Below are 24,425 nucleotides of genomic sequence, written 5' to 3'. Positions count from 1 at the left end.
GTTATTGCGTATGTGAAATACAAAACAACAGCTTCTTCCATGTTTGGTCCATCCAAGCTAATTCATGTAGTTATAGCATAAAAATAGAACAGCAACCAATAGCAAGATGCGATTTCACAAAGCCTCTGGTACCTCTTCACCAGATCAAGCTGTCTTTTCCAGTATTCCTTAGTTCACTCGCACTTAATTGGTGAACGTTCGGGAAGTGCTCTTAAGCTTCAGAGTTGAGAAAACCCCAAACCTCCATCGTAGCTACGTCAGCTTAAAGGAGGCGAAAGAAGTTAGCATTAACAACACGTGTATTGACTAGCCCAAACTTAGATTCTGAGAATTTTTTTTCATCAAGAGAAATGACTGCATCGGCACGCAGCTATCAATCTTCATTTCCACCGGCTCACGCGTTTTCGGTAAGAGGCGAGGGCGTAGGTTGGTATATAAAAATGCCGCTATTATTTTTCTTCTAATAATATTGTGCACGTACAATTTTACGAAATGGCATACATTAATAGTAAAGGATGGGTGGTCGTTGCAATGGTTTTTTGGACCGATAGTCCCAAAAAGAATCTCAAGTGGTTGATTTGAGTTTCAAATAAAGGGTGGAATAGAAAGTATAAGCACAATTAAAAAGTGAGCAAAAATTAACTGTTGGAGCAACTGCTGGAGTCGAGCAGTTCGGAGCGGAGCGGAACAAATCCGTTCATTTTTTGAACTTGTTTACGCTGACATCACTAGCGGTTTAGATTTAATAAATAGATGACGAAAAGGCTTTTTCGTCCTTTTCTTCTCTGGCAAATCGTCGTTACTAGATTGGTAATTATTGGTAGCTTAGAAAACAGAAAGAAACGCGCAAGACTTTTTCCGAATTTCTCCACCGAGTTAACATTAACAGTTGTTCCAAAAACTGAATGTTTATTTTATAAGCCGTGTTTGTGTCGTGTTCTGAACAATTCTCTAAAATATTTGTTTTTTATCTAATCGTTTTCTAATGACCGCACTTTTTACCTGACGCCGTCCATGAGGTTCTGCCCAGACTTGTCCGCAACGATGTGGCGAAGAAATGATGAGTCGTACGTCAGTTTTGACTGTAAAAGAGGTATTGTATAGTCTTCAATTTGTTTTGGTCAAGAATTGGCCACATAAATTCGTTGGGGACAAGTCTGTGCTGAACCTCATGGGAGGCATCAGGTTAAAAGTGTGGTCATTAGAATGGGCTACGAGAATTGGCTTAGCGAAAGATTAGGAATCGAGCATCATTTATGCAAAAAACTTTTGCACTTTTCGAGGGAAGTATTTCACATTTTAACAGAAACTGTTGAAAAAATAGTTTCGAGACACTAATTAATAGCTTTAAATGTAAACAATCAAGTACACGAAGAATCAGCTGTTTTGCATCATCCATTTACCAGTAACGTCATTTCGAAATCGTGCATATACTTTCTGGTGTACCATTTACATGAAAACATGTGTGAATATATCCCACGAATACTTTGACTTATCCCAAAAATAAGTCATAAAGGTGAAGGTACAGTTGCATAGGATATAATATAAAACATATTGTTGTATATATATCTATGAAGTTAAAGGTGTAATTATAATTGTTTAAATTTTATTAATTGTTTTTTATAGTTTGGCTAAAACATGATAAAGCAAGTGTATGTCAGTTATCAACCTTCCATTTTCAAGATTTGATTTGGTACGTTTCCACAGAACGCGAATCTTTGATGGTGTATTAATCCCTTTTCATTAACAGAACAAGAATCGCAAACCTTTTTAGCGTTTCCAAAACACGATTCCATAGGTGAAACCAAAAATTGAATTTAAATCTGTCAAAACATTACAAGGAAAGATTTGTGCCATCCAGCAATCAGCGGATTTTGATATGAGTTTTCAAGCAGGCATCGTTACATGGAAATGCCTCTAATGATACTTAGAATTACTTTTGAATGTTCGAATTGGAGCTATTGGAGAGGATTGGATCAAAAGAACAAACAATTGGTGTTTATACTTCATTTTTGAGAAGAGACCAGACTGTATCACAAAAAGGGTTCTATAAATGCTTGTCACTTTTTATGCCATTTAGTTAGTAATTGAATAAAACAAATTATCATTCTTGTCTGGTTATGTTTTGAAACCTATCAAAATAAATTCATTCAATATGCATGTCGACATTATTTTCTTCTCTTTTCCTAGCAAGATCCAATTTAGCACAACTGTAAACAAGAATGAACATTTACTTTTTATTTGACGGCATAACATTTTCAACTTTCCCTTGGTTCACACACTGAATGCTGGAATACTGCAGCGCTAGTTTCACCAAAACTTGCTCATAATCGATATTCACTGCTTATAAATTCTTAATTCTCATTTCCTTTACAGGCTCAAGAAAGCAGCAATGGGAAAGGGAATATGCTGTCTTGCCGCCCAAAACACCACCGCCAAGGAGCAGCAGGAACCGACAATAGCACGCCCAAGCATCGCACGCCGCACAACGTACCGTCTTCAGTTTCCCCATTCCCGCTGTCGCTCATCTGATCTGACCACGGAAAATCGTAATCCGTACTTACCTGTTTTGACTAGCTTAAACGTTACACCGTTGTGTGACTTGAGCGCTTCATTCAGGCCCGGGTGGCCCAGATCCTTGAGCACTCCTCCGCCCCCGGAGGTGGACATGCTTCCTCCGAGTGACTGAAACGCGGGGCCCGCACTCGGCGTCGCTCCACGCTTGCTAAATATGTTATGTCGATGGCTTTTTGATGATTCTGCGCGGAGTCAGGTCAGCACGTCCGGTAGTCCAGGGAGACCGGGAACAACCCAGATAAGAAGTATCGGTAGCAAAATGGCAATGTGTGCGAGAGAGAGAGAGAGGGATGGAAAGAAAAATAGACAAAGTTTTATCAATACATCGGTTTTCGTCGGACGCCATCTCGGTGCTCGGTACTTTGGTGAATTTCCAAAAAGTAAAAAAAAGAAGGCCAAACAGTGCGCGCTAAAGTTAGGATCACGCGTCAAGAACAGAAAAGCAAACGAGAACAAAAAAGGAAGAAAAATAAAAACCAAATCACTGTGCTGATTAAGCTATTTATTATAATCTCATTTAGCGGCATATTTTTGCATAAAATCTCAATCCAGCATGACAGCAGCGGGGGCAGCGTCAGTGTCGCCACTGCGGTCTCGTGAGCGCGGTAGCACAGCAAGAATCGCTAGTGTGTAAGGACGCATTTAGTATTAACGATCTGACTGACCGAGCATGCTGCCGTCATGAGCCTGGTGTGCTTGGGAAGTTGGGGAAGTTGGTGGTTGGCACTATGTGGCATGGTTTCTTGGTGGTAAAACGAAAACAACAGCACTCAAGCACTTGCAAAACGGCAGCTAGTTATTGCTGGAGCGGGACAGGACCGGGCGCACAGCTGTCGGTGCTCAGTTGACAGTCGATTTGTCGGTTTTGCCATTACCATCCAGCACCGTCGTCTGGACTGGATGCGGACGAAGCCCGATAGATCAAGCGGACGAATGGGACGTATGGAGGAGAGATCGCCAGTTTAGCGACTTGCAATGACCAAAGGGTATGCGGTATATGGTTGTTCTCTCCGGTTGATAATGAATAGAACGAGTTTGAGCGACAAAATGGTCGTTGGATGGATTCAGCCGTGACAATGCATTATAGAATCATGCACTCGTCGATAGATGTGGTTGTTCCAGTTTTTACAGCGTTCCAGGTATAAAAGCCACGGATACCGTTCGGGTGTTTTATTGGTTCTATGTACATCGCACCCATTAAGGCCAGCTGACAGCTTCACACTAGATAAAATAGTTAACACAAAACACACACACACGCACACATACAAGACACACACTTAAACACACAAACGACGAATGCGATGGTTGATCAGTACGATGGAACGATGTGAACAGGAAGTACGTGATACAAGAGGACGATGCATTTGGCAGCTGTTATATCCGAATGCTTTCAGGCGCTTGGGATGGTGGAGAGAAGAGTGGTGGAGGGGGAGAAGATGGAAGATAGCCGGATTAGTTTGGAAGCAGCCTCAGTGATAGGTCACAGTAGTATCAACACCGGATTAGGCAAGAGAGACAGAGAGATATAGAGAGAGAGCAGGAGAGTGCGAGAAATCATCATCATGCACTCGACGGATGATTCTGAGCAGAGGGAAGGGGTCGGCAGTGCGGCATGATATGAGACAAGGGACACGGGGGCACGAATGTCTGTGAACTCACTCAGAAATTAGAAAATAGAATAGCAACCACAACTAGTTGGTCAGGGGCACCTGTCGTCACCTTTCTGGGACGTCTCAGCGTCGGCGAACTCATGCTCTGCACTCTTGGAACGTATGCTAAGCGGCGACTTGGGCTTCCGGAAGAACCCTAGCGAGCTGGGGCGCTGGTCGTACCCGCCGGCGGCCGCTGCCCGCAGCCCGCCGTCGGCCTCGGCCAGCCCCGGATCGGAGCCGCTCGAGCCGAGCGCATCGAGCGACCGGGGCGTGGGCTTCTCGCGCACCTCGAGCGAGTACACCTGCTCGCCCGACTCGAAGAAGGCATCGAAGTTGCGCTGGCGCAGATTGTCGCGCGTAAAGACCGGATTCGACACGTGTATGTGCAGGTCCTCGCGGACGCGCGAGGCCGTCTCGCTCTGCTCGATCGAGGAATGTGGTCGCAGCCGGCCCAGCTTGAGCTGCAGCTTCGATTTGGACTTTGGGGCCCCCGCCGCCGCTGGCTCCTTGCCGGGGCCTCCCCGGGGCGATGCGGCGGTGGCGGCAGCACCTCCTCTCCCGGCCCCTAGGGGGCCAGCGGCCGCCGCTGCGGGGATGCCGTTACGAGGGCCTGCATCGTCGGCGAAGGTGGCCAGCTCGCTGGCGTCTGCTAGGGCGGTGGTACCGCACGGGCCGTCCAACTCGTACGACTCGCCTGACTCCTGGCGTCGGTTGCTGGCGGCAGACGTGGTAGCAGTCGTGGTGGTAGCAGCGGTGGCAGCAGTGCTGGGGCCTGTTTTCGACGAATCGTTGGCCTTTTTTGTGTTGGCGGGTGTGTTCGCTTTGGTGGCAGTGCTTTTGGATGACTTGGATGGGTGCTTGGAGGAGGTGGTGTTGGATGTGGAAGAGGTGGTGACGGTGGTGGTGTTTTTGGAAGTGGTGGTGGTGGTGGTGGTGGATGAAGGCCTACTGCCTGTGGGCACAAGCGGCTCCCTCAGGTTGTCCAGAGTTGGTCTGGGCGGTACTCTCGGTACGGCAATTCCGTATGTCAACAATATGAGTTCATCCGCCGGAAATATTACGTACATTCCTGGCCCCGACGGAGCATGGCGAACGACTGGTGGTTTCCAATGGCCAACTGTGTTCCAACTCAAAGTAGTACATGCGCTTACACTTGCCAGGCGAAAACTTCCGGTTGCGGTTGTTCTACGTTTCTACGTTAAACCAGCTGAAAGAGGCTGGTGCTGCTCTGCTCCTGTACCAGTCCGTTCGATTGAATAAAAACCAACATTGGCCACACTAGCACCACCACGGCCTATTGGTTTTCTGGTGGTCGTTTTGTCAACGTTGTTTGTGCTATTTTGCTGACGGTATTGTTTTTCTTTTGCTACACTTTACCTTCTCAACTTTCACTGCGGACATACGCTCCCTAATGTGTCGATTATGGTTGATGTCTAGAAAAGGAGAAAATATACAAGCAATACGTTTAGTAAACAACGAGCACGTGTATGTTGCCATGTCGATTTATCTCGCTATTGCAGGCTATTCCAGGAAATCACGCTTGGGAAAAACTATTAGCCGCGCGGTTTCTCAATAATGATCGATATCGATAGGATACATTGCACCGAACGTCTTAGTGTACGTGTTCAACTCAGATGTTGAGATAATGGTTAATGGTTGCCTCCGTTACGGGGGCCATTTTCTGAGGTTGTGCAAGAATTCAGAAATGAATGAGTGTGTTTGTATTTATTTTCCTTTAAGATTTCCTTTTGATATTTAGGGGCTGGAGTTGAAAGGGCAATGCTTCCGGAAAATGACCTCGAAGGTATACTCAAATGGTTGTTGAATTATTCATTCGTTTATCGTTCGATGCGATTGGCCGCCAATCAAACCGATTACGAAACGATCTTGAAGTACGTTCCAGGTCTGGGCGAAGTACGGATGAAAGATTTTATTTACAAGCCAGGTTTTCGCTGCAGAATCGAAGTCCTACCTTGACCCCTACAATCAGATCGGTATGCGAAGTATGTTTTGATCCGTCGGTGGCACCATGCGTACCGTTCGCTGAGTAGCACTCATTGAATATATCGAGGGTTAATAGCTTTCAGTTGAAAGAATATTGACCCAAATCGCGTGGATGTGTTTTTATGACTCTGTTTCGTATCTTGACGGTGGTGCAGTTTTAGCTGTGTTTCTAACATTGGTTGGTGGTTATGATACGTTTTCCCCTGTGCGCTTCATCCTTGTGTTCTGGTCGGTTAATAATGCAAAGCCAATATCCGAACTGATACGTGGTGAAACAGATGCAAAAGGTAATATGGGTGCACGCGATGTGAAGGAAATTGATTTGCGTGTAATACACAGAAGTCAATTAGGAAGACGTTTCTAGGTAGTAGGGTCTGAATAAAACATGCATTGATGATCTGTTACGGTTTTACTGTAGAAACGCTATAAATGTACCAATAAAGATATTGTGAAAGATAATTGATTCGATATGGTAAATGTGATTTCTCAGGAATTCAGCCTTTCACTGTTCCATGAAAACTGTGGCATCCTATCTTAAACCTATTTGACACAATAATTTCAGCCCTTGCGCCACCGATTAGAGAAAAGGTGTCACATCAACGGATAATGTTTTTAATGCTAATTATTTTATGAAGTACCAAAAGTATAAAAATATGCAGCATGTACTTAAAGGGCAATTTTCGCAATTTAAACGCAACTCAACCATTGTCCCAGTTTTGAACCAATTTTTGACATTTTTTTAAATAGTAAAATGGTAGACGTCTAATATTTCATGGTTACTGTTTTGCTGAAAAAGTGTCAATATTTTGCCTATAAAACAAAAATGAATAGACTAAAAACAAAACATTGAAATATTTTCCGGTCCATAAGATTTAAAGAATGTCTGGAATTTGAAGTAAATCGAGAATTAATATTATAAACTACTTAAATATGTATTGAGGATACATGGGACATTATTAATTATTTTAGTAATATTGCTATGTAGTCTGGGAGCAATATTTTATTTAGATATTTTAGATATTTATGTATCTTCTTTTAAAAATAGCTGATCTACGATTGTATGTGCTACATATATTAGGTATCATGTTATTGCTAGGATATCATGTTATTGCCTTAATGGCTAAATATCATTTGCTGTAAAATAATTGCACCATATGACTGCTACTGTCTTACGTCCAAAACACTTTGGGGACATGATAAAAAATTTGATGTTCGAGACGTTTGAGACTCAACATTTTATAGTATATAAGAAATTACATACACAAATAAATACAAATAAATACAACTGGAATACACAAATTTAATTTTTACCTTAACTTTATCCTTTAGTAATAGCATTGGCATTTGTAATTGGGTTATTTGTATAATAGTCAGCTATTTTTACTGATATTCTTATATTTGCATGAATATTACATACTATTATTGTGTCTATTTTGAATACTATTATGCCAGGAATAGGATTTTACAATCATGCAACAACAGACAAAATTTCAAATGAATTTCGGAAATGATTAATCTACTAATTATAATCTTTCTTAAAGCGATATTGAAATTTTCTAAAGCTGGAAACCCCGTCCAACGAAGCAAAAAAACTTGCTTAAAGCAGAACGAGTGGTAGGAATTTAGTTAGATTTTGCATTTCCTTCGTTGCTGTCAGGCAACGCCAGCACCCGTCACGCCGGTGGTACATAATATTTCCATTAACATGCAAGTATACCGACGCAGTATTAGCACATTTACGTGCGTCCCTCCCTGCTGTTTTCTTCGTGTGCAAAAATGCTAATTCATGTTTGTCCCTTTGCAGTGCGCGTGCATAGTTTGAGAAATGGCACATGTCCATAAATGCGCAGGACGCCGACAGGTACAGCTTGAATGCTGGGGTATCTTGCTCGCAGCACCTGTAAGCCCTTGAGAGCGTGGAACAATCCGACAGTTGATCCTGCTTCTCGCTGGAAAACAAACCCTACCTTCCCCCCACCTTAGATAAAGAGTTGATGGAAGCAGCGTGGAAAACAGATCGAAACATTGTTATTCAATATTGCATTTCTCTGCTTACATTCCTTCATCTCTTTATCCCTATTAGATAACGTGCATGACGTACAGCTATTCGGAACAGGAAAATATTATGATACTCGCAGTTGGTTCGAATCACACTAATCCTAGCACAATTTGAAAGTTTTTGCACGAAGTAAAAGTTTTGTTTCATAACGAGAACCGTAATTCTTTGTGGGGTCGTACGGGAAATTATTTGATCCCAATGGGGAACAAACCCAGAGATGGTCGATTTAATCATACTACACTTTGTTCAGCAATGTGAGACAATGCGTACAGACTTTATGGTTTGTTTTATCTTTAACACTTTAGATACCACAATATGAAGATATCAACTCATTCTGCGGTATTTAAATGATTTCTTTTGAGGATAAAGTTGACCATAATCAATCCTCAATAAACATTTTGAATTATCAATTGATAATGGAGTAGTAGCTCATTTTCAATATTTTAGGCGTCATTTTGATAAACAAAAAAACGAAACAAGTAACAATAGAACTAAAAGAAGCAAAGTTTCGTTCAAACATGAACAATAACAAAATGTTGTAATTTGATTGGTTACTACCACTTTTACCTATTGTAAGAAAATATTAAAAATATGAAGCTAGCTTAAATTTTATTTCTTATTTCTTATTAGGTATTAAATGGTTTATTTGTTGTTTGTATGTATGATTTTTTTTTTGTAATATGGTGTGAAGAAAGCAGCAATATGTTAACAAATTAGTCATTTTTAACTAATTAACTTATCTCTGCAAAAGGGAACTTTTTTCTTCATTGTACGAAACTTGTTTTTTTTGTAAGATTTCAGTCAAACAGATCTGTGACAGCATACAATCATAAGAATATGTGAATTATGCCTAACATTATACAATTGATTTAATACAATGTATCATAAGAAGAATACAATGCTTTTCTTTGCAACGAATGTCAATGCGTTTCTGCATATTGGTGGAAATATATTCATCGTAATTCACGGTGGAATAAAACCGCTCCACGTGCAACACGCTCACGAGTGCAATCTAATCGTATGTAAAACGACATTATAATGTGCCCAGAAATGTTCACCCAACACTCATGCCAGCTACACCCATTGCTTTGGTATTCCATTGCAGAATGGCGGAAATACGTTCAAAATCTTTCTCCAGCCAATCTTGGTAATGTGAAGTGTGCGTGCTGAATATCTGTTTCGCGTGCCTTACATTTTTTGTCGAAATCGGTCGATTCATTGCGCCATGAGGAAGCACAAACGCAACGGTATTCGCAGACGGGGAAACGAGGGCAAAAGATCTCACCGGGACAGTGGGCACAAATATTGAGCAAATGTTTATGGTGACAGTTGCCATGACACCTGAGCGAGTTTTGCTTTTCCTGGGCGGTGGAAAACCGAGCTGCCTTTGTTGGTTGCGTGTCACTGCAGGAAAGGGCAGGAAGGCACGTGGAGTACCGTTGGCCGTCATACGCGCGATGCGTGAGGGTAACGAGGATGAAAAACCACTGTGAAAAAAGTGAACCACTGAGAAAATGCTCTGCTTTTCTTTGCGAGGACAAACGTTTGAAGCATTTTCCGTATGCTTTCGCTGAAAGGACCGTTGGGCGGGGTGAGCAGTTTGGTAGCCAGGGCCTGGACGAAAGTTCAAGCACTGTTTTTGTTTGCGTTGCGCACGGCTGATGGATGACGCTTTGTGGCAACGCAAAGCCCTAGACAAAATATACAACCGTATATAGAGCGTTGCCCACAAGCTGTGGTTCGCTCTAGATAACTGGGCGGTTGATTTGTATTGAAAAAGGTAAAATATTTTTCTTCCAGAAATATCGCTTACCTTCACAAGGTACAAGCAACGATGGCAACTTTCAAAGCAACGTGTGTACCGAGGTATCGAGAAAGGTTCGGAGGTTTTCAGTTTTTCATACCTCTGTGCGCATTCTAAGAAGTTTAATGAAGTAGATATACAAGTGAAGTAGGTTCGCACGGAGTGTCACGACAGCGAAGCACGCAAAAGCACTGCGTGCGATTTCAATCATTCAAGAAGCCCGGGTTTCATCCCTAGAGCTAGAGAGCATTGAAAACCCGACAGGCCAAAGGGTACGAAGTGAAGCGTACCTGCCTTGACGGCGAGACACAAATATGTTTGGGAAAATAAATAAATTCAAGATGAAAGAAATTCGGAAAGAAATGAGTGTGCGTTGGTAGGTTCGACGAAATGGGAAAAGGAATTGCCAACTGATGATGAAATAAGAACGAAACACAAGACCGTCGATGCTTCGAGGTGGATGGTGGTGTGGGTAGAAAGGGATGAATCAGTCCCGTTGGCTTTTGGGATCATTGCGTTGCTGGGACCTGCGGGCAAGGTGGAAAGACGCGTGTGAAGTTATGAGAAATAACTCGGTAAACCCCATCTGCATATTATTTCGTGTGCGTGTGTGTGTGTCGGGTGTATTGTTGGTGCTGTCCTCATGATCTGTCAATAACATTCATATTACATACTATATGGCTCGTGAAAGTGACAGCAGCCCAGTGGCGATTGATGTCCTTCAGAGATGAGAGCGTTCGAGTTTTGGCTGTTGAATGAACAAGCTTGGCAGTAAGCAAAAATGTAAAAAAGAAACAAACGCTATTTTCAGTATTAAACTTTTGATATTTTGCTATTGTTCGAGAACAAATTTTGTCATTATCCATAGAGCAAACAGAAAATTGTCAACTTTCCAGCAATCGTGAAAAGTGTCTATAATAGGTATACCGTTGCCTGGTAGAATAAATATGAAATGGAAACTGTATATACAGTTTTCGTACTGATGAAACGGCTACAAAATCAACTCCCTCAAGATTCTGCAAATTGAGAATATCTAATTTAATAGCAAGAAATACATCCATTAATCTAGCAAAAAATTTAATAATGTCACAAAAATGTTAGAGCCAGAAAAGAGCCACCAACGTAGTCAATTTCAAATTTGTGCATGTTGCAATAAATTAAATTACTTTCAACGCTTCAATTACTGTGGCTGGCGTAGGTACTTCACAATCTGCATATAATTTTTTTCTGAACAATGTTGGCAAATCTCGTTAAGCTAATACAAACATTTTTGGTGTTCTTTTTAAGTAACTGTATTGCGTTGACACCATGCTTCAAAACAAAATTATGTTTGAAATCCAAACTCTCGTCTCTGCAAAATTGTGAAATGTAAAGCTTTGACACAACAAAGCGGATAACGAATAACGCGCTCATGATTTAATTTGTCGTTGTTAATGAACATCAACGATAAAGTGACGGCATGCGTTGATTTTAGCAACAGCGCTATTGTATATGTTGTTAATGGAAGATAGTTCTTGAAAACGTATTTTATGGATTTAGAGCACAGAAGTTACTGCAAAAAGGTGGCTACGTTATGTATGAACTTGGAAAAGTTTCGTTGATACAACGAGAATGAGGTCAGCAGAATAATTGATGATAATGGCATTTCGTCCGTATCTAACTCAACGACATTAAAGATGTTCTGCCACTGAATTGTTAATGGTTGCTACTTTTTTTTTGTTTGCAGGAAATTGGTAACTGAAGTCCTTACATTAAATTGAATTGAATGTGCGGGATATGAATTTGTTGTATTGCTTCAAATTGTATTAAAAAAAAACAAAATCTTACAGATCGTAGAATGGATGAATGATAGAATATTTAAATTCCACTACATCTTGGATTCCACTCCATCCTGAATAAAATTTAAATCAATTCTAAAATTTTCCCAACTTATATATGATCATTTATGCTATACAGCGCCTACCACAACTATATGGACAGTCGTTTTTCGCGATTTGCGGAAAATCTATAAAACTGGCGATTTTGAAGCGGTCTAAGAGAACATCGATGGTGAATCAAATTTAAAAAAAAAATCGTTCAAAAATGCATTTCTTTAAAACCTTTGTAGAATATGTTATTTATATTTTTGAACGATTTTTAACTGCGTTAGTTAGCACACAAAACCTGTTTTTCGAAGTGTCTTTATAGTTATGGTACGACCATAAATTTGTTTTTTCGTCATAAGTCGTGTAAAAATGTGTTAAAAAAATTTGAACAAAATATACGAAGATGTAAAACAGTATTCTGCACAACTCATACATTCACTATTTTTATCTATCTCTCATGGATTTTCCGCAAATCGCAAAAAAACGACTGTCTATATAGTTGTGGTAGCCGCTGTAGAAAAGAATATATGGAGCATAATGCTTGAGGTGTCAAAAAGATTTTGATTGGAAACTACAAAAGTTTGCATTGACATTGTTAAAGCCATTAAGTTTAAGCTGTTGTTACTTAAGACCATAGGTTATTCATTCAAATTGTTAAAATTTTAGGTAACTTTTTTTTTAAATAATTACCTTGCAAAATGAAACCTAAATATTCATCGGTATTTTTCTTCCGAGAAGGATCTTTGCCGGTATCGGAAGAATTTTTGTGATTGGATGTACAACAGGAGACTTTCACGTCGTGTAGTACGACCGTAGTGATATTTTTTGATGACTTTTGCCGGTGTTTGATTTCACTAAGGAGTCAAAAATCAATGTTCAGATTGATAATGTACCGATTGTTACTTGTTATCTTGGACATTTTAATTTAATGCCCTGAGAAACAAATGCTGGTATCTGAATTCACAATGTAAAGAACAAGTTGAGGAGTATTTAAAAAAATCTATGTTGTCTGGGTTATTCTGAAGCGTCGAAATAGTAGCCAAACTACATACAAAGAACAACAAATATGCAAAAGAAATATTTAAAATTTGTATGAACTAGCAAAAGCTACTTGGCAGTAGAAATAAAACTTTGTGTGCGTAGATGTTATGTGCTCCTTAGGACTGAAAATTTGCTTGACTGAAAAATCATGAAAGATTGCTTGACACATGATATTTTTGTTCGTATTTTCTGCGAAGCAACAATAAATTGTGAATTAATTTTATGTTGCTTACTTGGCATAATAGCCGTAGTTGAGCTCGTTCTGCCGTAGGACGACAAATGGGATTAAATATCAATGACTAATTCGCCTTTAGTATAATAGACAATATTGCCTGTGAGGGGACCCCAGTCCATTGCAGTTTGGAACCCTTCAAGGGTGCTCAAATGCTCAAATTAAAACTAAAATAGCAACTCATTTTCATATGCTACGAATCAAAGACGCTCCCTAATTATACAGTGAATCGAAGCATTAAAATCGTAATATATGCGTGTTATAATACGCAATCTATCTACTTGAAAGGGTCATTTGATCCATAATGCGAAGTAATCGATAAGTTATAGAACTTCTGATGTGCATAAAACTATCTTTGCATCGTGCGACATCGTAAATAAAATCTTATTATGGCTGTGGTACACTTAAATCATACCTTATTTATAAAGTGGTTTTCGTTTGACTGTTTTTAGATAATAAAAAAATGAAAGATTTTTCCTTGATCAAAATTTAAAATATCAAATAATTAACACTAACATTTTTGGTTTATAAGTGTGACACACGATCATTTTCTGGTGCTATAATTTTACTCAATAAAACAGCAAGTTGTTTAACTTATCCTCTTTAGTTGTAAAATAAATCCACATCCCTTTTCAAAAGTCTCATGGTGAAAGTATTTTAACCGTTCGTTACTCGATTGAACGATGAACGCTAATGTCGATAAATGTACTGTGGCTTCCGCAATGAGTTGCGCCGCGAAAAGCGAGCGCAAGAGAAGGAAAGAAAAGATACAGGAAATCATGTTCCTATGTTTCTGTCACTCTGTTTACAAACGGATATAAAAATAAATCGTCAATCCATACCATGCTTCAGGATATAAATAAAAAAATCTTCAGTCCATACGTACGTTTTCTCTGTATCTTTCTAAAAACACTACGATAAAGAAATTCTCCGATTCTTCTCAGAAATTCTACCGTCAGACAACTCCGTCAATCTTGTGCAGTTTTTCCGTGCCATGTTTGATCAAACTAGAATCATTGCAGGTAGCGATAACAGACTGTTGAAGTTCATAAATAAAGATCCAAGGTTGCGCCACTCCATTGTGCATGAAAGATTATTTCTTAGGATTTTTATAGAATGTATAATGTCAATACTGCGTGAGAATGACATATTTTGCTCTCTTTATGCAACAACATGTAAATGATGTTGTAAATGAAATTATAATGAAAATTCTAAATGCAGTATAGTGAAGATATTGGCAAAAGCCAAAATTGAAGGCTGTGGCATAGTGCCTGTCTCCTCTCGCTAATCAATACCCACCTTTTCCGTACTGGTACGCCTTCCCCGAAGAAATTCATTTTCTCTCGGCACAGCTGTCGTTCTACATGATCAGAATTTCACCACCGCTCGGATGAAGCTCGACGCGGCACATCAAAAGCGAAGGCAACACTACTTGAAACCGTGGTACCTGCACCATTCTCACTATTACAACTACGAACACACAGGCTGAAATTGAGTTTCTTTCCGGTAGGTAGGTTGTGCTATGGTTCTGCCACTTTGAGCCCTCGATGCTGTTAATGCACGCTTCATTAAGCACTTCTCGTAATGTTGCTCATTTTTGCCCACCGTTTCGTCTCGTTTGAGTGCTCCTGCAAATAGTAAGAAAGCAGATGCATTAGTAAGATGTGAGTGAGCGTCGAGGGTGGAGGAAAAAAAATTAAGTGCCCGTTTGCCCTTGCCCTTAGCCCACTTATGAATATCCCAACACTGGCTGACAACGTTGCTTCTGGCAAAATTCATTCTGTGCTCGAAGGTTGCGAAGGCTAGTGAAGGTAGGCGGGAGTGTTTTTTTTTTGTTTGAAATTTCTAAACCATATGAACCCGTTCAGTCACGACCACTTCTCGAGCTTTCCTAACCTATGATAAACGTTCCGTCCTTAGCAGAAGGTTACTTAAACGTGCCCGTAACCGGAAGTGAACCTGAATGCTTTGCCGAATGCACTTGACTTTTACGCGTGTGTTACACGCGTTTGAGGGAGAGTGGCCAGGAAAACAATTAATTATTTCATTTCCCACACTGACATCTTGATGTTCCGGCACAGACCGCAGCAAGCGCCGATTGCTGCTGCTGTTGCTTTCGCAAGACTTGCAAGTTATTTTTGTTCCTATCGACTTTCTCATTTGTGCTTATTGTTTGGCTTCAAAACCGGCCCCAGCGCTCAATGCCATCGTAAACTGGTGTTTGCACTTGACTCTCGATATCTCGCTTTTATTTTCACTCTAAACAATCCGCCTTTCTGAAGCATCGTGGTCTATTCGTACTTCATGATTTAAAAAATATATAAAAACCACACATACACACCCAGTCCGCCTTTCCGAGCATTTTAACTGTTGCAGCATTTCACACGATGCTCTCGCGTGTGTTAGAAGTGTCAACATTCCTACCGATGAAGCAAGCCAAATCGCAGCCCTCTACTGCTGTGTTGTGCGTTTTGCTATATTTGCTGGCTGTATTGTGAGGTTTGGTACCCGTCCCGATTCGCTTGTATGCAGCAAAGGTTTCCCCGTTTCGTATGCACGTACAGATGAATATTTCTATATATTTCTGCCACCAAAGCGTTACGAAGCGGGGCTGACCTTTTATATGTTTCTTTTTTTTCCTTCCTTTCTTGTTTTCAATGCAATTCGGTCAAGAGAAAAAGGCCACCTTTGCTGCACAGCATGCACGCTGGGGCGTTTCGTCACCGGCGCAGCATTACGAGCATTGCTTTTATGTGCAATGAAATGGCGATAGGATGGAAGGATGATGAAAACAAATATGTGCTTCATATGTGATAATGCAGGTCACAAATTGATTGATGATTGAGTGTGTGCTGCGCTTGATGGAAATAGCTGACCCATACTGCGTAGTTTTTAAAGGTGATTTTTTACAATGTCGTGTTCCAATAATGGTGCTATAAGTTGCTGCGCCATGAAATGCCATTTTTTGTAAATGTATAATACTCTGCTATAGTGTTATTTTACAATGATCAACATTCTCGCTTCAACATAGCTCAGCTTGGTAAATCAATAAAAGTTAATATAATAACTCGTATAGAAATTAAAAAATACACAGTTACCATTAAACTGCTTAGAAATGAAACATCCATAACACACATTATTGCTGCTAGTGAATAATGTCAAACTGTTACGTTGCACAGCCACACCGATGAGGAAAACAAATCAGATTGAGCCATGTCTATGCAATTCAGTCTCATTTGCATGCAGTTTTAAAGCACTCTCGCGTTTGATGACGTACCGAGAAAGGTCTTCTTATTAATTACAAGTGGAATTCATTCATTGAAGCTAGGTGCTTTCGCAAGGCAGTGTGTTTCTTTCCCTGCTCTTCATGGGAAGTCCATGAGGTCGATGGAAACAAATGGATTCAACTCTTCCGAAACCACTTGATCTATGACCCTATTGACGTTTCGCTACCAAGATGGCACTACAGACACGAAGCTCTAAACTGCACGGTACACTCATGACACGGAACGGTGAGTTCGGGAGAAACCAACCAACTTTTGCTTTGTTTCCATCCATCCTTCCTGTGCTTGCCAAATTTGTACAGCCACGCTTCGCCAATATTTGGTGTTAGGCAGGGAAATAATTTGCAATTTGCCGAACTGCTGACAATGCCTTCGAGATATAATCATCTTCTTCGTATTCGTTGAAAGATTCCAGATTAAACAGAAACGTTTTTAAAAGGTTAACAATGCGCTGTTAGTTTATTTTTAAAAAAATGTCACAATACAATAGATTCTAGATTCGTTAAAATAGTACATGTTGAACGTCATGTTACAAAATCAATTCAAAATTAAAGAGCTTCAAACATTTAGAAAAAGATTGGGAGAATATTTTAAAATAATTATTAAACTCTAATTTTATAACCAGAATCATTACCTTCTTCAGTTTTATGTATTAAACCTAGACAGTCATACTGGCATTTAAAGGCTTTCGAGAAAGTACGCACCACGCATCCGGATGTTCAGTCTTTTTTAAAGGAAAACGGTCCATTTAAGGTTTGCAAAAGGCTTAGGAAATTCGATTCATTTTCGTGCACGTGAACGTACTAGTGCTTTCATTTCAATTAACTGAACGTGAATCGCGATTCATTTGTTCATTTCAGTTGATGAAAATATGGTTAATGGTTTCATTTCAAAATAAGAATATAATAAGCTTACTACATCATGAAAATTATTTGGTAGGCTAGGGTAACCTTTTTTCGACTGATTGAACGATCTTTTTGTGAACGACCTGGTCATAAGGTACACGTTCATATTTGTATTGGAGGAGATGAACGACCTGGCGTAATGGGACGTTCGTTATATCGACGGGTTGGATGTTATTTTTATGAACAACTCAGTACACTGTGATTTATAAAGAACCAGTGAACATTGATAAAAAAATAAAATATCGTTCATGCTTTCGAATGAACTGAATAAATTGCACGGTTCTGGATCTTGAGGCATATCTCTAGTTTGAAACCACGACGGTAAATAAAAATAAAATATTAAAACATAGCGACAAAAAAAATACAAAAAAATGTAAATTAATGCTTTTCTGAACTATAATGAGCTATAAAAAATATATATGTAGCCAATTAGACAGTATCATTTGGTAGATTCAATTTTGTTGAAGATATGTTTGAAAGACACTTGCAAAAGAAAGATTTAAAGGATACATAAAACTGCACCAAAACATCCTTTGGTTCAACACTTTGTTTTCGTGATCTTTGCTGTACTCAAACTAACAAACGAGGTGACGTTACCTACTGGGAAGTGAAGAGTGAAGCCCACTTTGCGTCCAACATTCAACAATAAAGCAATCCATTAACGGGGGCGCTTTGACGAGCTAAATGAGTTAAATACTTTCAATAATTAGATCGGAAAGCTTGAAAGCGCGTGTGAAAACTGTTTCGCCCTAGCGAAAGACTTTGAGCCCCTTTTTTGCCACCCCTGTTCTCATCCTGTACTGGAAGGTCCGGGAAATCTTTAGCCAGCCATCACATGCTAATGGAAAAGTTGCATCCGATAGTATCTCTCTATATGTAGGTACGTGTTTGTATTTTCAATGAGCATACCATCGTGTTGTTGTTCCCTGTGCCATCAGTTGGTTTAAAAAGCGGTATGGTAATGAAATATTTTACGATACGACCAGCACAAGGAAGTAATAATATAAAAAAATCAAACGCGAAAAAGCACACAAAGTTATATCGGTTTTATCTTTCAATATTTTTCCGGAGAAAATATCTGTCTCAAATAATCAGGGATACTGACGTTACAAACTTCCAAACAGTTTAGGATCACGTTTTCTCTCCTGGTTGGTGTAGCAGCAATACATATACACCTTACGTATGCTTGATACAGAGGCGGGGAACAGGAGAGTATGGGCTGCTCGATCCCTTCCTCTGCCTGGAACCTTTGCTACCATTACAGTAATTGTCGCTTGTCACGGCAAAGTCAAACTTTGCCTAGAGCCTTCGAATTCGGGAAACCGTAATACTGTTGAAAGTTGGAACTTTTCAGCCATACTGTAAGAAGTCACGTTGTGTGCAAGTCGTAGCGGTCGTGGTGAAGCAACCGACCAAAAAAACCCCTATAAATGTATATCACCGTTATTAAAGAGGGCAACTGGTATTCCGAGGCACTTTGTAGCTTTTAGTGGTGTGCATTGCGTGATAGTTTTTGCTGTTGGTGCCGTTGTACCCATCATTATCATAATGTTGAACACTTTTTTTTCGCCAGCCTATGCTCGAATATCGAAGAATCTTACAGATGTAATAACCATGCGCATGACAAAATGATGTAGGCTTCTCTGGAGATATGTTTCCCAACAGCTTTTACGCTTATGGACTTGTTCGTTATGTTGTCTCTCATTGCTTTTTTTTTTGACTCTGCCTGATATGACTTTTTATGGCTCTGTTTTTTGGGGAGAGGCTTTAGCTGCTGTTCGATGCGTGGCAGAAACACGTAAATTCAAATTAAATTATCCGTCTCAGAGCGAACACACGCACACACCTACAGACATACACACATTGCAAACACGTGCCGAGGCCCTGAACGTATCGAAGTCTTACTTGCGAATTTTCTAAAAACCTCGTCTACCACCCAGCCACACACACACATACACACACAGGTAAAGTTTTTCAGTGTTCGGCACGGTGCCCCGTGTCTGTTGAGCAGGGACGAACCCGAAAGGTTGTTTCCCTCGGCTGTGAGTGTGCACATTTGTTTGCATTATTGTTTTGGGTTTGTGTGCCTGTCTCCTCCCCCCGCCCTCCCTCCCGTGCGCCACTGACAACAATTTATGGGAGGGTGTGCTGTCAATTGGCTTAACGGTGGAGGCGCCAAGTAGATTGAGAACGCAAGATGGAGCCGCCAGGTACTGGTGTTATGAGGAGGGGGGGAGAGCATGTGCAGGCTCACATACAGCGCAGCTTCATCGCAGCAGCTGCAGCCTTACATACGTACCACGGAGAGAGGGTAGGAAGGGGGAGATGGTGAAGAATTCGTTACGTTCGAGTGCATTGGGTTCTTTTGCACCCTTATCGGATGGACCACCCCGCACACGCCTTCACGGGAGCGTTTCGGAGCGTGAAGTTGATCATAACGCTTCCCTGCTAGTCCATCGTAAGTTTGCGCAACCGTTAGACAAGTTCGTTAGGAAATCAAATCGTTGCCTTTGGGTGAAATTCAATTTTGATGCTTTTCCATCGCTTCTCTCCTGCAGCCGCTAGGAGGTTTCGCTAGCAAATGGAGCGTGCCAACTCTCCATTTTTTTTCTCCAAAATCACATTTTTTTGTTTCACGACTACGTTTCGGGTAAAAAGAAAGGCGAAAAAAATACACTGTTAACTTTTTTAGCACACAATCGTGGACGTTTTAAACGAAATTTGTGGAAATGCTACCGAAATCCGATGGGGGAATGGCTCGATCAATGTAATCGCTCTGGTTTCAGCCGATGCCCGGGAGGAAGAATGATCAAACGAAAAGGTGCTACAACTTGTTTTACAGCACGAACAACGGCTATAGTTGATTGAGCTTAGATTGTTCACCATAAATTGGTCGCATTGTTAAGTTCCTTCTTTAAAATAAAACAAACAATAGGGCGTCTTTAAAGCAGGCAAGACACATACCGCAAAGGCTAAGCTATCCCGATGTTCTGCAGCTAATGAGCGTGCTCATCTGAAGTTGGGGTCATTTTTTTTCTCGCGATTCAGCCCGGTTCTATCGCCTTATGCACACGCGACAGATGTTGCAATGACGTCAGCGTTACCTCGTCGCGCGGAAAATTGGAGGATGTTTCTTCTCTAATTATACACGTGACTAATTGGATGATGTGTGGAAAGATTGTGTTGGAGCGAGTTGTTTTTTTTTTTGTTACTGAGAGATTGTGTGCGTGTGTATGTACATTTTCCAGTTTTCCACTCAAGGCTGCCCGTGACTAAGATGCTGACCCTGTGTGTCCTGTGACGGGTGTTAAAACATTCCACCAAACCGTAGCTCTACGCCACATTTACTCTGCTGCACAAACGGGTTCATTGTAGCAGAGGCGAGAGGAAACGGACACTTGACGAGTGCAAGGTGAAGGTGGTCGGTGCACGGGGTGCAAATGTTCAATCGAGAGGATTCGCGCAAGAAAGACGTAAGCACTTGGGGTTTTTTTTTGTTTGTTTATGGCTTCATTGCTTAAGATAATTCGGATTGGCATTTTGTAATTCGTATGTATTTTGATACATTTTTATTTATGGTAGCCCGTAAATGGATAAATAAAGAATATTAATGAATTAAAGAAGAGCAAAATGATTTTTTTTTCAATTCAAACATTCACCAATATTAAGGCGGAACGTTCATTAGAGTGATCGTTACACTTTGTCCATCCGAAGCAACTAGAGTCTAGTAAAAACTTCCTATTCGACTAAGATCTTGGCCCGTCATGCGTTTTTATGTGCTTCATTTTAAAAAATTTCTTCATCGTTAGAAGAAAAAATATTCCTCACACCCCCCCCCCCCCCTCCTTACGAGACCAAGCCACATTCTTCCGTACTGATCGCCATGCTGTCGTGAACGTTCGGCGTAAAGCAAAGCGCACAGTTGAGGTGTTGCCGAGAGGATGAAATAAAATGTAATACCAAAAAAACCAACAACAACAAAAAAACAACGAAAAACACGCTCACAATCATTACGCAAAACAAATTTACACTTTAAAATGTAAACCTGTTTCGGAGGGCGTTTAAAGAGAGGGAGCAGTTTGAATCGGAGGATATGTGTATGTGTGTATGCGTGGATACGTGTTTGCCCACGCGCTTGACCATGGTACGGCAAACGGTGACAGCGACACGTTTCCGTTTGGTTTTTTTTTGTTGCTCTTGCTCCTTTCTTCATGGCGGTATAATTAGATTTAGTTAAATGTAACGAACGATAACAAGTGTCTTTTTCCCTTCGAGCCCGAGGTTCTAGTGATCAGCCGCTGGGAGATTGGGGGTCGGTTGGACCCTTCTACACGACTCGAGCGTTCTGATGTTATTGCTGATGTCACACAAACACACACACACATACACACACACACACACACACACACACACACACACACACACACAAACGGTGTGGTACAGAGTTTCCCAGATTGCCGATCGAGCTCGCGTAATGCACCGGTATGGAAAGCATTTTTGCTACGGGCGTTCGTTTTCACCGTGTCGATTCTGAAGTCACACACACACACACACACACACACACACACACACACACACACACACACACACACACACACACACAAGTGTATTGGTGTCTCCGAAACGCGGATGTCACCGCCGGTGGAGCTGGCAGCGCGTGTAAAAATAACACCTCCTCGGTACGAAGCGCACACACACACACGCGCAAACAGGCGCGATCAAGCTGTGCGGGAACGAACGAGACCCACGCGCACGCGGACGGCACAACTCGTGCTGGGAGCATAACTCGATCTGGCCCTATCTGCCACCAGTTGATAGCATTAATCAAATTTTGCCACTCACCTTGCCGGGTAGCCGGTGTACTAGCTACGGAGAGCCCTCACGGATGCACACAGAACACAAACACACACACACACACGCTCTCGTTCGTTCGGATGCACTCGCGCACGACCGCTGCACACTCACCGGTGGTTCCCTGGTGCCCCAAACGGTTCGAATGCACTGGTTAGTGTAGGCGTTTTTGTCGTTGCACTCGAGCACTCACAACAACACCAACAGCACACGGCAGCAGCAGCAGCAGCAACGGCGGAACTGCAATCAAACAATCAACAAAACCCCCGAAAATCAAACAAACGTTTTTCCACATCCACTTGTTGGCATGGTGTGATGGGAGGAGCGGAAGGGATTGAGTGGAAGCCCCACACCTTCGTCCACGCACTCGCACTCGCTGGTATGCCAACACACTTGCCCCCTTGCCCCCGCTTTCACCGAACGAGCCGGGTCGGCCACCCCAGACGACGGCCGCTTCATTTCACTGACATTTTTTCCCACGTCACAAACGGTGTATGTCCCCTGTCGCTTGCCTTCTCTGTTTTTTACGCCAAATCTCAAACACTGCCCTACCCGCACCCCCCCCCCCCTCCTATCGCCTCCTTCCTGTCTTTTCACCCCGCACACCACACCACATGCTGCCGCGACCGACCGCCTTGCGTAGCGTGATATTTTGCCCAGCGGCCGAGCGCACAAATGCGGGGGGCTGAGTTTGAGTTTATTTTTACTACTGATATTTAATAACTTATTGAAATGTGATCCGCACGGCGTGGTGGCGAGGGGCCCTGTCGATGGGCACGCTATGACGGCATTTGGCAGAAATTCCCAGGCGGTCGATCGGAACGGCAGACCGCGACCCGCCCGGTTTGCCACACACCTGTGGGGTGTGTGTGTGTGTGTTTGCGTTGTTTGCTTTGGGAACGATGGTTGTTCTTTTTTGCGCTGCGGGACCTGCACTGCCACTCCATTCAGCAGGGCTATTTTCCTTACCCTCTTGCACACTCTAGTCCTAGGAAAGCTAGGTTAGCTGGTTCAACAAGCCGCAGACACTCCGCAGCTGGCCACTTTTAACGTGTGTCTTTTGCAGGTGATCGGATCTTCCGCAATCAACAGATTGGGTTCTTCTATTTGGTACAGAGCGCGTAGAGTAACGCATTCAATTCAACCGTGGGTTGCCAGTGGAGCTTGTGCATTCATCTGTGTGCTTGCACGAAAAAACCGCAGCAACTAGCAAATCACGGGCACTCACGGCACCACCATAGGAACTCGTACAACTATCACACCACATCATTCCCTTCGGCGACGGGTTCAATGGGTAGGAAGACATATTTTAAAGTGGATCCACCACCGAGCGAAACTCGGTGTGCAATGCAAAAATAACCGAAAGAATTGGAAAAGAAGTTTGCAAAATTTCAAGATCGCGGAACTGGTGTGGGGCATTGAGGTGAAGGGAGGGTGTAGATAATCTAAATTTTTACACATACATGAAAAGTCACTTCTAAAACGGAGGGAAATGCAGCAGAAAAACACTAACACACACGCACGATCAATGTGCTCGCGTGTCTGTTTGGTAGTACATTTGGCGAGCTCCAAAAACGGGGCACACTTTTAAGTGGACAGTCTCACTACTCAACACTCTCCTTCCCTTCACCCCCTCCCTTAATCATCTTCGTCTCATCCTATCCCATTCGCAGGTACACGCACCACCGACACCGTCTTTCAAGCGTACAGGAACCAACCGCTGAGATACACGTCCGCACGACAGCGCGTCTTGTTTCGAACTGACACGGAAACCCTTGGCAAACGCGCGGCACGACCGCAGCTGGCGGTTACTACGATCGCTCGTCGTGGCCGAGACGACGACGTCGCCGTCGTTGTCGTTACGCTATAGGTGGAGGGCTGAGCAGCAGCAGCAGCAGCCGCAGCATATGAGCATGTACACTAATGCACGGAGATTATTATTACAAGGAGCAGCTGACTGGCGCAGCATTACTGGTGCTGGGTTCTTGTTGGCACTCGCTTCTGCTGCTGGTGGTTCGGAAGGAGGCAACCGAACAGCCAAAGCACGAACACCCCAAATGCATGGCCACAGGAGGGGAAGGTGACGCGCCTGCGGCTCGGGCAGTGTGGCAGCGCGCTGCGATGAAAGCGAAGGCAGCATGGCGAAAGTGA

The 24,425-nt window shown here is 42.0% G+C and overlaps 1 protein-coding gene across 1 annotated transcript in view; it reads right to left on the bottom strand.

The window, feature by feature from the left end:
• LOC1274973 (uncharacterized) overlaps positions 1-24,148 on the bottom strand; it is a 77,554-nt gene extending 53,406 nt beyond the window's left edge. Inside the window, 5 exon segments of the mRNA XM_061652123.1 lie at positions 2,565-2,759; positions 4,297-5,662; positions 14,534-14,862; positions 22,389-22,514; positions 23,983-24,148. Coding sequence (XP_061508107.1) covers positions 2,565-2,759; positions 4,297-5,296 — 1,195 coding nt within the window. The 5' untranslated portion in view covers positions 5,297-5,662; positions 14,534-14,862; positions 22,389-22,514; positions 23,983-24,148.
• Positions 24,149-24,425: the final 277 nt, after the last annotated feature.

This window comes from Anopheles gambiae, chromosome 2 (assembly GCF_943734735.2).
Source record: "Anopheles gambiae chromosome 2, idAnoGambNW_F1_1, whole genome shotgun sequence".
Classification (NCBI taxonomy): Eukaryota; Metazoa; Arthropoda; class Insecta; order Diptera; family Culicidae; genus Anopheles; species Anopheles gambiae.
Note: the sequence above shows the minus strand (reverse complement) of the source record. Positions and strands in the feature narration are given on the sequence as shown.